The sequence below is a fragment of the Budorcas taxicolor genome, chromosome 4, assembly GCF_023091745.1.
Source record: "Budorcas taxicolor isolate Tak-1 chromosome 4, Takin1.1, whole genome shotgun sequence".
Classification (NCBI taxonomy): Eukaryota; Metazoa; Chordata; class Mammalia; order Artiodactyla; family Bovidae; genus Budorcas; species Budorcas taxicolor.
The window spans coordinates 50311523-50327185 of NC_068913.1; the positions used below are offsets into that span (position 1 = coordinate 50311523).

The window sequence follows — 15663 nt, forward strand, 5'->3', positions numbered from 1 at the left end:
AGGTCAAAGTATCTACAGTTTTATAGTCCTCCCGAATAACACAAGCATTTTAGAATGCTTTCAAACTCATTATCTCTTCATCACTATAAACTTTAACGTGAATTTGTATTTTAGGGGTTTTGTTTCCATGTCCCGAATTAATCACTATTGTTTCTCATTTTATGCAACTAGGGCTTAGATGTACCTATATAATTACCAAGTGTGCTTACTATTCCTCTTGCATTTCAAACCTTCCTTTAGAGTTAGATTTCCTCCTTCAGTGTTCAACCATTACAGGGCTTCCCTCTCACTCAGAGGGAAAATAAACAACAGAACTACTGTATGATTCAGCAATCTGAAGAAAATACAATCACTATCTGGAAAAGACATATGCACCAGCGTTCACTGCAGCATTACTTACACTAGCCAAGACATGGAAACCACGTAAGGGTCCATGGACAAATGAATGGATAAAGGAAATGTGGTGCGTACGTATAATGGAATATCATTCAACCACAAGAAAAGGAGGAAACCCTAACATGTATGACAACATGGGTGGACTTTGAGGGCATTATGCTAAGGAAAATAAGTCAGAGAGAGAAAAACAAATACCAAATGATTTCACTTATATGTAGAATCCAAAGAACAAAATAAACCAAATTCACAGATACAAAGAACAGACTGGTGGTTGCTAGAGATTAGGTGTAAGGGATGTGGTAAATGGGTAAAGACTATCAAAACGTTAAAACTTCCAGTTATAAGATAAGTAAGTCTAGGGATATAATGTATACTAGGGGGACTACAGCTAACAAAACTGGGTTGTATTAGTTCCGTTTAGTCCCTCAGTCCTGTCCGACTCTTTGCAACCCCATGGACTGGAGCACATCAGCCTTCCCTGTGCATCACCAACTCCCAGAGTTTACTCAGACTCAAGTCCATTGAGTCAGTGATGCCATCCAACCATCTCATCCTGTCGTCCCCTACTCCTCCCACCTTCAGTCTTTCCCATCATCAGGGTCTTTGCAAATGAGTCAGTCCTTTGCACCAGGTGGCCAAATTATTGGAGTTTTAGCTTCAGCATCAGTCCTTCCAATGAACACCCAGGACTGATTTCCTTTAGGAAGGACTGGTTGCATCTCCTTGCAGTCCAAGGGACTCTCAAGAGTCTTTTCACACACCACAGTTCAAAAGCATCAATTCTTTGGTGCTCAGCTTTCTTTATAGTCCAACTCTCACATCCATACATGACTACTGGAAAAAACATAGCTTTCACTAGATGGACCTTGGTTGGCAAAGTAATGTCTCTGCTTTTGAATATGCTATCTAGGTTGGTCATAGCTTTTCTTCCAAGGAGCAAGCGTCTTTTAACTTCATGGCTGCAGTCACCATCTGCAGTGATTATGGAGCCCCCCAAAATAAAGTCTCTCACTGTTTCCACTGCTTCCCCATCTATTTCCAATGAAGTGATGGGACCAGATGCCATGATCTTCGTTTTCTGAATGTTGAGTTTTAAGCCAACTCTTTCACTTTCATCAAGAGGCTCTTTAGTTCTTCGCTTTCTGCCATAAGGGTGGTGTCATCTGCATATCTGAGGTTATTGATATTTCTCCCAGCAGTCTTATTTCCAGCTTGTGTTCATCCAGTCCAGCATTTCGCATGATGTACTCTGTATAAAAGTTAAACAAGCAGGGTGACAATATACAGCCTTGACGCACTCCTTTTCCTATTTGGAACCAGTCTGTTGTTCCATGTCCAGTTCTACCTGTTGCTTCCTGACCTGCAAACAGATTTCTCAGGAGGCAGGTCAGGTGGTCTGGTATTCCCATCTCTTTCAGAATTTTCCACAGTTTGTTGTGATCCACACAGTCAAAGGCTTTGGCATATCAATAAAACAGAAGTAGATGTTTTTCTGGAACTATTGCTTTTTCGATGATCCAGTGGATGCTGGCAATTTGATCTCTGATTCCTCTGGCTCTTCTAAATCCAGCTTGAACATCTGGAAGTTCACAGCTCACGTACTACTGAAGCCTGGCTAGGAGAATTTTGAGCATTACTTTGCTACTGTGTGAGATGAGTGCAACTGTGTGGTAGTTCAAGCATTCTTTGGCATTGCCTTTCTTTGGGATTGGAATGAAAATTGACCTTTTCCAGTCCTGTGGCCACTGCTGAGTTTTCCAGATTTGCTGGCATACTGGGTACAGCACTTTCACAGCATCATCTTTCAGGATCTAAAACAGCTCAACTGGAATTCTATCACCTCCACTAGCTTTGTTTGTAGTGATGTTTCCTAAGGACCACTTAACTTTGCATTCCAGGATGTCTGGCTCTAGGTGAGTGATCACACCATCATGATTATCTGAGTCATGAAGATCTTTTTTGTATAGTTCTTCTGTGTATTCTTGCCACCTTTTCTTAATATCTTCTGCTTCTGTTAGGTCCATACCATTTCTGTCCTTTATTGAGCCCATCTTTGCATGAAATGTTCCCTTGGTATCTCTAACTTTCTTGAAGAGATCTCTAGTCTTTCCCATTCTGTTGTTTTCCTCTATTTCTTTGCACTGATTGCTGAGGAAGGCTTTCTATCTCTCCTTGCTATTCTTTGGAACTCTGCATTCAAATGGGTATATCTTTCCTTTTCTCCTTTGCCTTTAGCTTCTCTTCTTTTCTCAGCTATTTGTAAGGCCTCCTCAGACAATCACTTTGCCTTTTTGTACTTCTTTTTCTTGGGGATGGTCTTGATCACTGCCTCCTGTACAATGTCGTGAACCTCTGTCCATAGTTCTTCAGGCACTCTATCTATGAGATCTAATCCCTTGAATCTATTTGTCACTTCCACTGTATAATCATAAGGGATTTGATTTAGGTCATACCTGAATGTGGTGGGTTTTTTGTTGCTAAAAGAGTAAATCTTGAAAGTTCCTATCACAAGAAAAAAAAAATACATTCTGCTCCTTAAAATAACATAATGTTACGTGTCAATTGTATCCCAATACATATATACATGGTATCTTAAAAATGCAATACACATTACTAGGATTCAAGTAGGGACATTACGCAATTGGTGATTAAAAAAGAAAAGTTAACAAGCTCTCTCTTTCTTGCCAAGTTCCCACTCTCACTTTGTGATGGATGGCGTAACTGGCCCAGTCCTTCATCTCTTTCTGCATGCACTCCCTGTGCTGTCTGAATCTGCACCTTGGCTGGGTTGCTTTGGTGAGCCAGACTTCTGGGGCTCCTTTCTTGTGCCTCTGCCTTCACCATGAGATCAAGCTCAGAAAAGCCTGCTGCAGGATCAGAGATGTGAAGAACAGAGGATTGACTATGGTTAAAGCCAGCCTGATCAGCAGCCAGCCTGCTCGGGAGTAAACCCAGCCCAAACTGGCAAAGCCATCTAGCTGCCCCTCATTGGTCCCAGGACGTATGAGCAGTAAATGCTTCCTGCATTCCACTCAGATTTTGTGGCTGTTTATCATACAGCATTTTTGTGGCAACAGTTAATGCAGACTTTCAGACTTAAAGTGACAAATGAGTTGCTTACTTTCTCCTGAAAATATTTCCTAATTACAATAACCATTACTTGATATTTGTCTCTGTCTTCACCATGGCTGACTAAATCTTAGACAACCTGACCATTTACTACTGATCTGCCACAGTCCCAGAAAATCAAGGTCTTATAAGTCTGGGAAGCAGGTCAGAAAGCTACCTTAAAGAAAAGAAGTCCAACGTAAGAACAGAGGGAGAAAAAAGCGGAAAGCTGTCTATAGAATCAAATGAGTAAGAAGCCCAAAGGGATCAGTGTATTTGTATCACAGCCAAACTGTATTTGGTCCAAGAGAATCTACTGGTATGTTTCCTGTTGGCACATAATATGAAAACTCTTTCAACCAAGTGATTTTCTATTTTAAAAAATCTTTTACTTGAATGTTAATAACATAGGTTACTACCATATGAAGGCTATATGGAGCAGTACCCAGGTATGTCATCCTTTTAAAATTAAAATAGTCAAACTCCTATGCTTCTGTATCATGTAGGCTTTCTTTCATTATAAGAATGTCAAGTCTCCAAAAAAGTTATTAACTATACAAAGAATAAAGCATATATTTATAAAGCTTTTAAAAAACCCTACTGCCATCTAGGGCTATTGACCTCATCATACACAACTACTGACCTGCACTGAAGTTGAAACCTCCCCTTAAATGTCATTCCTATTACTGTTTCAAATGGTCTGCAACTTAATTAAATGCCAATCTACTTTTTATACTTTATAACATTTGACATTTACACTAAGATTCTACATGTCATTTTTGAAAACCATCAGATAATAGTTATTATTGGAAAATGCCCTAACAATTTACCTTTTAAAAAGAATGTTTGCCTATAATTTTGTTATCACAATAGCTTGTAAGTCTATGAATTATCAAGGTGCCATAAAAATTCCTTGCATACTAATATTCTAATTTCCTTTAAACATATCATTGATTTAAACTTGTAACAGCAAGGTCTAGTGACATTTTCTACTAATGGTCACACTTCAGACCTATATAAATTACCACTATATTACCATTAAATGATCAATTTGTTCAACTCAATCATAAGATATTATAATATAAACATCTACAGGTGTGTGTATATTTGGAACATAGAATTATACTTAGCTTAATAAATTAATTATAACTTCACAACTGCTGTCAAGACAAATAAGAATTTTTAAATGAAGATAATCTAAAACACTGATCTCATTTTCATAAAAGAACACCTTAAAGGCTGATATTCACAGGACATATACTAAATCAAATATATATGAAAGGAACTAAACCCCATGACCTATAACTCACATATGAGAATTCAAGACTAAATCCCTGTTATTTCTAAATTAAATAACTACATTATCTAAATATCTGCTATAGTCTGAATGCTTGTAATTCCCCACCCATATGTTAAAGGGCTTCCCAGGTAGTGCAGCAATAAAGAATCCACCTGTCAATACTGGAGACGTGGGTTTGATCCCTGGGTCAGGAAGATCCCTAGAGTAGGAAATGGCAAGCCACTCCAGTATTCTCGCCTGGACAATTCCATGGACAGAGGACCTTGGTGGGCTAAAGTCCATCCAAGGTGTGTCACAAAGCATCACGGCTGACTAAGCACCCAAGCAATTCATATGTTGAAACCTAATGCCCAAGGTGGTGATATTTATCAGGAGGTGGAGTCTTTGAGGACTTCCCTGGTGGCTCAGATGGTAAAGCGTCTGCCTACAATGCAGGAGACACGGGTTCAATCCCTGGGTTGGGAAGATGCTCTGGAGAAGGAAATGGCAACCCACTCCAGTACTCTTGCCTGGAAAATCCCATGGACTGGTAGGCTACAGTCCATGGGGTCACAGAGTCAGACACAACTGAGCAACTTTGAGAAATGAGTAGGACTTGAAGGCAGAGCACTCATGAATGGGATTAGTGACCTTATAAAAGAGGCTTCAGAAAGCCACCTTTGCCCTTTCCACCCTGTGAGCTTACAGTAAAAAAGATAGGCATCTATGAATCAGGAAGGGGCTCTCATCAAATACCAAATCTGCTGGTGCCTTGATCTTGCACTTGCCAGCCTCCAAAACTGTGAGAAATAAACTGCTGTTGTCTATAAGTCACCCAGTTTATGGCATTTTGTTATAGCAGGCCAAAAGGTCTAAGACACTATCCATTAAGAATGAAGAAATAAACTATGATACATAAGCATACTATGCATGTATTGGTTTGGCCAAAAGGTCCATTCAGGGTTTTTTCACACGATGTAACAAACAAACATTTGGGAAAAACCAAAATGAACATTTTGGCCAACTCAATGTTAAAACAGTAGATACAGATCTCTATGTTATATTGCAAAGTGAATAAGTAAATCACAAAATAATATTTAAGTCAAAAGGAAAGATATATTTGTGTTGTGGTACAAGAGAGTTTTAGCTCAGTCTAGACTCAAACGTGAGTCTGATGCTAGTTTCAAGACTTGCTAGCTGGCACTGTGTTTTTAGCAGTCTATAGTGGGCAGGCTACAAAGCTTTCTCAGCCTCAATTTCCACATTTTGCTGTGGCAGATTCTTTCATTTCAAGGGTTGTTGTAAAAAATAAATGGTACAATCCAAGACACTGTAGATGTTTAATAATGGCAGTTATTTTTATGGCCCTACTCTAACTGTAAAAAATGAATTCTCTGGTACCATTTAAGAGTCAGAAAATAGGATGTAAGAAATTGTCCCTATAGAACTTTAGGATCTTATAACACACAACTCTGGTGATTAGTAAAAAAGAAGGCTTACACATGTGTATAAGCAAATACATGTACTATGCATATAATCCATACATGATATATTCTATTATATCCTAAAACATTCAAATGATAAGGTTGAAAAGAAACAACAAATAGCTTTTTTAGGCTTATGGAAGAATATATCCAAATACACATAGTAAGTTTAGATAACCATAATGATGGTCCACAGAAAGGACCAACTTGAGAAATCATTTTATGATTCTTTCTCCTGTTGTGAATTAAGGCTATGGTTAAGTATACTAAAATGTTCTGATAGCCAAGAAACTTCCACAACTAACCTTTAGGAAAATAAACATAGGATCCTGGAAAGCTGCTCATTTTACATTTCAACTTTTGTATTTTCAAGTCACCCTTTTTGGAAACACACTGTCTTTAAAATTCTAGCTTTCCTTTATCTATCTCACTACTCAACCATTAATGATCTAATTTTTGTCTCTTTCAACCTTGCGGACTTGAGGCCTAAATATCTCATCCGTAAAAAGAATTCTCCCTTTACAGACTTAGTTATACTAAATTTCAAGTTAACATTTCCACTTATAGATATTCTACTTTAAAATCTGTTTCAATTTTTCTCCCACTAAAGATTTAATACTTGTCTATTTTCCACTAAATGTTTTCAGCAAAATAATTATAAAGAGAAATATGGCAAGATCAAAGAATAAAACCTGTCAAATTTAAAAACACAGAGGACACAGACCATGCAATACAGATTATCAGTATAGTGAGCACAGCAGCTCAGTGTGGACAGGACAGTGGGAAGAATGGCTTGTGTTTAAGAACATACACTTGGTTAAGATGACTTTCTTTTGTTTTACTGAGGGTGGAAACAATGCAAAGGACGTATGCAAGTTCACGGATAGGGTGAGTGGTTGAGAAAAATAAATTACTTAACTGAAATGCTGGGCTGGATGAAGCACAAGCTGGAAATAAGACTGCTGGGAGAAATAATAACCTCAAATATGCAGATGACACCACACTTCTGGCAGAAAGCAAAGAAGAACTAAAGAGCCTCTTGAGGCAGTGAAAAAGCTGGCTTAACACTCAACATTCAGAAAACTAAGATCATGGCATCTGGTCCCATCACTTCATGGCAAATAGGTGGGGAAACAGTGGTAACAGTGAAGAGATTTTATTTTGGGGGGACTCCAAAATCACTGCAGATGGTGCCTGCAGCCATGAAATTAAAAGATGCTTGCTCCTTGGAAGAAAAGCTATGACCAACCTAGACAGCATATTCAAAAGCAGAGACATTACTTTGCCAACCAAGGTCCATCTAGTGAAAGCTATGTTTTTTCCAGTAGTCATGTATGGATGTGAGAGTTGGACTATAAAGAAAGCTGAGCGCCAAAGAATTGATGCTTTTGAACTGTGGTGTTGGAGAAGACTCCTGAGAGTCCCTTGAACAGCAAGGAGATCCAATCAGTCCATCCTAAAGGAAATCAGTCCTGGGTGTTCATTGGAAGGACTGATGCTGAAGCTGAAACTCCAATAATTTGGCCACCTGATGTGAAGAACTGACTCATTTGAAAAGACCCTGACACTGAGAATGATTGAAGGTGGGAGCAGAAGGGGATGACAGAGGATGAGATGGTTGGATGACATTCACTGACTCAATGGACATGAGTTTGAGTAAGCTCTGGGAGTTGGTGATGGACAGGGAAGCCTCGCGTGCTGCGGTTCATGGGGTTGCAAAGAGTCAGACACGACTGAATGACTGAACTGATAAACACATAGAGGAGTGGCAGAAATAATGTTATTAACAGCCAAAAAATAAGAGATGAACATTAAAACGTTACCTGTCGATGCTCAATAGCATTTAAAAAAAAATAAAACAAATGATGCTCTTTGTACTATTAAGTAATACTTAGTGAAGTGAAGTTGCTCAGTCGTGTCCAACTCTTTGCGACCCCGTGGACTGTAGCCCACCAGGTTCCTCCGTCCATGGGATTCTCCAGGCAAGAATACTGGATTGGGTTGCCATTTCCTTCTCCAGGGGAATCTTCCCGACCCAAGGACTGAACCCAGGTCTCCCGCACTGCAGGCAGACGCTTTAACCTCTGAGCCATCAGGGAAGCCCAAGTAATACTTAAGCTTTCTTTAAAAACTAAAATGAAAGTAGAAAAGTAAAACTACTTAAAAAAAAAATTAACTTAAAAAATTTTAATTCAGTGACTTTCTCTTACCCTTAATTTAGCACTTTAGGATGGTAGGCCTGAGTAACTTAGGATCACAGACAATTTGGCCAAGAACATCAACTCAATCAAAAGTTTTTGATATATTTTAAATTTTTTTAAGCTTTTTGTCATTACTGACTTAACTGGAGTCACATGTTCCATTTACTACTGCCCTTGCCTGACGTGGAAAAGTGAACTATTTTCCATGTATATGTTGGCTCTTCCTTATGTTATCTTCTGGTGGGATCATCTCATGAGGTTATTTTTTCCTGACACTTTTAGTAATTACATTGATTTCTATTGGATATAATACTAAATTTCATTTATAATAATAAACCATATTTTTAAAGTAATAAACATCATAATAAAGCTTTTATAGCAAAGAAAGAGAGAAAAATTAATGATCTAATTACCTATGAAGAGCTTCCATGGTCTCTGTGGGGCCAGTTCTCAATAAACAATGTTTAAAAAATGCTTGTAAAATGCTTAAAACAAATCTGTCAAGGTTGCAAGAATAACTGAATAGAAGACAGCACCATATTAACATGTAAACACAATGGGGCCACCCACTGGAACTGAAAGCAGGAAGCCTCAGGATATGACTGTTACCACCCAAGGGTCATTTTATGCAAATTCCTTCAGTTCAATCTTTTACCAACCAACTCTAAAAATTATACCAGAACCAACTGAACCACTTGGATACAGATAAAACTGGATTACAGTTGATCCCTGACCAACATGGGTTTGAACTGCAATGGTCTATAGACATGCAGATTTTGTTCAATAGTAAATACTACAGTACTTAGTAAATACTAAGTATTAGTAAATAGTGAATACTACATAATCCACAGTTGGTTGACTCCACTGAGGTAGAAAGGATGATAAGGAGGAACAATGAAAATGTTGTTATAAATTATATGTAGATTTTTTGATTGCAGGGAGTGTAGGTGCCTCAAACCCCCAAGTTGTTCAAGGGTCAACTATACTTCATTTTACCATGTTTCAATTGGAGCAGTAAGGGAGGCCACAGAAAAAAACCATGGTTGGAGATCCCTACAATGACAGTAGAGAGATCACATTTTGGCACATTCTTTAAAATTCTTCAGTGACAGTTAAAGATATACTACAGTCTTATTCCTTGGTTTTCAATTAGTTAAATATGTATACTTAATTAAACACATTAATGTAGAGAATTAAGATTATGATTCAGTTATATAGTTATTAGTTTAAATATGTACAATCATCTGTCTCAAATAGAGTAATTTTGGAGTTAAACTTTCACGGTCTAGAAACCTTAGAAAGTAAATCAATATTTTTCTTTTACAGTTTAAGCACTTAACATCCTCCAATCATTTTCTAATGGTTCAACTTAATTTCACACTAAGTAACAGTACATAAATGATACCTGGAGTGAGTGACCACAGGAGAGGAAATTTGACCAATTTGAAATAATTATTAATATACTTAAAAATATACATAATTTAACTCATAATGTGGCACATAGATTTCTTCAAAAGTCTTACAAAATTTGCCTGCATTCTGTAAGTGTGGCAATGATAGGAGGGCCATTTTTTAATAGATTTAACAATTTTTTCTGATTTAAATTCATAAGAAAGTTTCAAAATTTCACTTTAAAATTTTATAGTAAATTACTATTCAGTCAATTCAATATTTCTAGTCAAGTATTGTATAATTAGTTATCTGAAACAAAATCAAGGTTTACAGAAGTGATTATCACTTACCAGCTGCTCTGATTTTACCCCATACAACTGGATGGTCTTTGCCACATTTTTTGACACAGCTAATGTGAGGTTTGAATCAACAGCAGCTACGTTTAGTTCACTGAAGAAAACAAAAACAGACTTTAGCAATACAGCTTATCAACAAAGACAAGCATATGAACTTAAACCCATTAAACAACAAGGTGATTCTTTTTATAGATCTCCCTGGGTGCCTCTAAGAATTGATTGGACTGTTTCATTTTCCCTCCTAAATTCAGCATTAGGAAAAAGTGCCCTGAGATGGTTTGGTTAATGACCAGTTTCTCATTAATAAAAGCATGTCATGTGTGGGTTCAGGCTGTGATTAAGAAGAGTAAATTGTGTACAGATTTTTCAAGTAGCACTCTTGTTCATACTGATAAGTGCAATTAGAGACACTGCATATCACAGACATCTGCAAGGAAATGACAGCTCTTGAATGGAAATGATGACCTTGGAAGGACATAGGCTAAAAATATAAATTACATGATATATCAAGATACTAAGTTTCTGTAGAAATTATGCCAATTCATGTTATTTTGATAGCGTAGCTTTTTTATATCAAAAGCACAACAAGGATTTAACTGGAAGTTTTAAAAATCTAGATTCCTGAAGTATTTCTCTGCCATGCTTATTTTCAATTTTTTCCACTGGATTATTTGGGACACTTCAGCTGACTGCTCCAAAAAAAAGTATTTATAAAGACCATGTAAAGTATACCAGCAGTTAAAAACTGCATGAAAATGCATATACAAGTAGAAAGCAAGAAAAGTAATTACTGTCTCTGAAGTAGCAGAAAGAATCTTGGTATTTCTGACTTCCTTTATGAAGAAAACAAAAGACTTTAACATTAGTGCTTACTATGTGCATCAAAGGGGCTTCCCTGGTGGCTCAGAGGGTAAAGCATCTGCCTGCAATGCAGGAGACCTGAGTTTGATCCCTGGGTCAGGAAGATCCCTTGGAGAAGGCAATGGCAACCCACTCCAGTACTCTTGCCTGGAAAATCCCATGGACAGAGGAGCCTGGCAGACTACAGTCCATGGGGTCGCAAAGAGTCAGACACGACTGAGCGACTTCACTTTCACTTTCATGTGCATCAAAAATGCCCTTTCATTTAACAGTTAGACATAATCTCACTGTGCGACATAATTAACAGTGAGACATAATTAACCCTGGTATTCACATTCTATTGGTCAGTGGCATGAGTATGCTTTTTCAAGTCCCACCTTACAACTGATCACAGTGTGGTCAAGTTACACAGGGGAAAGGGAGTTACTTCTTTAATATTTCCATAAACAGGTCAGAGATCAAGTTGAATTAATGACTGGTTTGATCACTACTATACTAAACAAATAATGGAGATATAATCAGGGCTTAACAATCCAGAGCCAGGATTTTGAAAGTCAAAGTAACTGTGGAGAGATTTAGGATCAAGATTCTGGGCTCTTTCAACACTGTATAAGGTTCTGCAGATTATACCTGTGGCTTTCTAGTCTTACTCTCACATGCCTCAGAATCATTATCTGATGTGTAATCTAAAAGAATTTAAACTTCTATACTCTGGTCCTATATGCCCTAACAACTATTTTCACTCATAAAATGTTCACCTATAAATGTAGAGACCTACTGTTATGACAACTTATATACTATGACAGGAACTGAGAGTCTCAACTGCAGACTGGGTCGCCTGGGTGACCATAAAATGTCTAAAGACAACAGTATAACTACATGGTCTGCAAGCATTCAGGTGGCACCTCTGCTAGGATATCTTCCCTTTTAAGAGTTTTAAAAGCTGTCACATTCAACTTAGAAAGCTTAAAATAGCAAACACGAGTAGACTAATCAGGATTATAATACTTGTACACCATGAAGTACTTTCTGGCTTTAAGATAAAAAAAAAAAATTACTCTCCACGCTTTAGCTTCCCAATCTGTAAAATTATTTTTACATTTACTGTCCTACATAAAACCAGAAATTTGCTATGGTATAAAGAATTAGGTTGGTTTACTCTGCATCCTTGACAAGATAAAGAACAATTACAAATGACTATTTTTAGACTGTATTTAAATGGTTTTATTAATTGGAATCTCAAGTACTTAGGACATGTGCACTCATTCACTGCAAAACTCTTGATTTAATTGCTGGACTAATTACTTGAACAACTAGAGATAAATTTAAAATGTACTGCCATCAGACATCACTAACAAATGTGGTAGGCATTTTATGGCATGCCATTATATAAAAACACATACCTTGCTATAGTTTTAATGATACCTTCAAGCTCATCAGCAGAAGGAGGATTACGACCACCAGGAGGAAAAACCAAGTTGATAGGATCAAAGAGTCGAGATAATGATTTTGATAGATATGCAGCCTCATAGGGTTGTAGTGAGTCTTTCAAAGCCTTTTCTGGACTGTGGGAAAAAGTTTATTAAAAATGAACTTAAATTATACAAGACTAAATACTATGGTATCAGGTTGTAAATACCTTTCTTAAAAATATAGCCTCCATAAGACTCAAGAAAAAGGGATATATATATATATATATATATATATACATATATATACACACACACACACACACACGCACATATATACTTATGACTGATTCACATTGTTGTAGGACAGAAACCAATACAACATTGTAAATTATCCTCCAATTAAAAATAAAAATAAATAAAAAACACATCTCTTCTATAGAAGATAACTTTATATGGACAACAGAAAAATTTTGTTTAAAAATGTATAAATATATTTATGTACATTTGATAATTAAACGCTTATAAAGAATTAAGCATTTTAATTTATATATAATTCCTGGGTATAAATGTAAAATAATATGCCCCAGGACCTACTGTAGCAAGTTTGTCACTTGAAACTATAAGAGTAACACTGTAAAATCTTATTAATTCTAATGGGGCCATGTCTTCACTTAGCCTGTTTCTACACAACATACAAGAGAGGCAAGTCTGCAAAGACTGGCTCCCATCAGTTCCACCCTTTTCACACACAGATGCACTCTCATAAGCTCAGCATCTCAGAGGGAAGTATACAAATGTAGGTGTTTATCACCCTTCTGATACCAAAACTGATACTAACAAAAATGAGGACAAAATAAAAAGTGTTTGTACAAGTCCCACAAAATCACAAAAAACTCCCAACTGGAGTTCTTAACTTTCATAACATTCTTCACAAACTAAAATTAACCTACTAAACACTTCTTTCTCCCCCAGACCTCCAATGTTTTCAGTTATTTTTGTTGCTTTTTATTTAGTTGTCCAATTATTAGAACTTATATTTTACCTCTGAAAATTATGATCAAATGTCTATAACCATATAATTAACTCTGTGTCTTCTCACATCACACCTGATTATGATCCTTCTACCTACCTTTCCATTATCTTAAAAAAAAAAAAAAAAAACAAATCCCCCTAAATTCATCCTAAATGTTCATCTTGAAAACATCTGACCTGCTCCTTTGGTGTCAGAAACTTGGCTTTCTCCTTTTCCACTCTTGTTGGTCAAATGACAAGACCTAGAGGTCACAACGCTCTTGGCTCCTACATCATAATTCCATGGTTATCTCTCAACACTTTCTCATTCAATGTAAGTATTTCAGTCAACACATAGTTCCCGAGAATCCTATGTACCAGCCCTTGTTAAGTGCTATGAAGATAGAGATGAAATTTGCTTTACAGCCCAGTGAAGAAATGTGCAGGTGGAGTGATAACCATAATTTTTATAATAGATGATGAAAGAGCCCAGTAGGAACAGGGAAGAACTAGTGCCTAAATCTGTCTGAGTCAATCCTCTACTGAGGTCCACACCAGCTATTTAAATATCTTCCCTACTTCTGGTCTGATCATTTACTGCCCTTAAGAATCCTCTTCTTTCTTCCACAGAAATTTCAGCACTAAATTACAAGTATTGACATTCTTCCTCTTCTCCAGGGATTCACCCAGAAGGTCCTACAGTTTTACTTCAGAAACAAAGTCACCAGGGCCTAGGTGGCTATCTGCCAGCAGCAGATCTGTGAGTAGCTGTACAGGAGAAGCAGGTCTATGCTCTATGTTTGAGAGGCTGGCTGAGAGCAAGGCCAAGGCCTGTGGTTGCTGCAGGAAACCAACCCACTGACACAGAGATGCAACAGAAGAACAATGTGACAGGGTCCAGCCTCAGGTGGCAGCAGAAGCCTAGCCTCACCCTAGCCCTGCTCCCAAGGCGGCCTGCTTCCCCTGCTCCCTACCCTATTCCACCCTGTTAGTTTTGGAAAAACTGAAGAACTAGGCATGGTGGGTGTAGGATCCTTGGTGATTATGTCAAAACAGACAGCTTTTCTAAAACGTATCCTGTGCTTGCATGCATGCTAAATCACTTCAGTTGTGCCCAACTCTTTGCGACCCTATGGACTGTAGCCCGCCAGGCTCCTCTGTCCATAGGATTCTCCAGGCAAGAATACTGGAGTGGGCTGCCACTCCCTTCTCCAGTGGATCATCCCAACCCAGGGATCGAACCTGCGTCTCTTGCATTGCAGGAGGATTCTTTACTGCTGAGCCACACGGGGAAGCCCATCCTGTATTACACGTCTACTTTTTGAGTCATCATTTTGAACTGCTCCACCTCTAAGGTCTGTCTCCAAGCTTAAAGACAACTTTCCATACCTCCACTTGCCCCTACCCCATTCCCTCCTACAAATTCCCTTGAATGTGTACAATTTGCCAAGTACTTCCTGGAAGTGAGGAATGTAGCAATGAAGTCAGCTAAAAAAATTTCCTGCCCTCTTAAAGTGACAACACACAAAAGAAGAAATAAAACTTTTAAATGACTTAATTGTGGAATATGACAAAGAGTAATAAATTCTAAGAGAAGAAGGAAGCAAAGAAGCCAGAGAGCAGTTTTTATCCAACTTTAGATAGAGTGAGGCAAGGCAAGGCTTCCTGGGAAGATATGAGGAAAAAGGAGGGAGCAAGTTACACAGATTTCCAGAACAGGCACTTTCATGAGGAGAGAAGAACTGCAAAGGCCCTGAGAGGGGACTTATACCTGGCTGAGTTTGCCAGAGTGAGAGGAGCAGAGCACTTAAGTGACAGGAGAACAGTACAAAATGAGGTATAAGAGCAAACAGATGGAACAAAACATGCTGGGTTTTGTATATCAATAAAAACACTAGATTTTACTCAAAAGAACTTGCTCTTTGACCTGACTGTGATCAGTGCTGTGAAATCCTTTGCTGTGCTCATCCTCCATCAGCCCAGCATTTCAAGTGCTCTCACGAGCATCCTGATTTTTCTAATCTACCTTCCTTTCAAAACTGTAGGAAATATCTCATTTAGATGGTCTCTGTACCTGCTGCTAAGCTGCCCAAGCATTCCAGAGAAAAAGGAAATTATTTCTATTGAACACTGATACAAACCCCTTGATTTCAAGAGACCTGA

The 15663-nt window shown here is 37.8% G+C and overlaps 1 protein-coding gene across 1 annotated transcript in view; it reads right to left on the reverse strand.

Annotated features, from left to right (window-relative positions):
* Nucleotides 1–15663, reverse strand: part of COG5 (component of oligomeric golgi complex 5) — a 270198-nt gene that overhangs the window by 50373 nt on the left and 204162 nt on the right. The window contains exons 13-14 of the mRNA XM_052638342.1: nucleotides 12481–12642; nucleotides 10211–10310 (exon numbers count right to left, since the gene is read on the reverse strand). Of these exons, the coding sequence (XP_052494302.1) occupies nucleotides 10211–10310; nucleotides 12481–12642 (262 nt within the window). The remainder of the gene's footprint in view (nucleotides 1–10210; nucleotides 10311–12480; nucleotides 12643–15663) is intronic.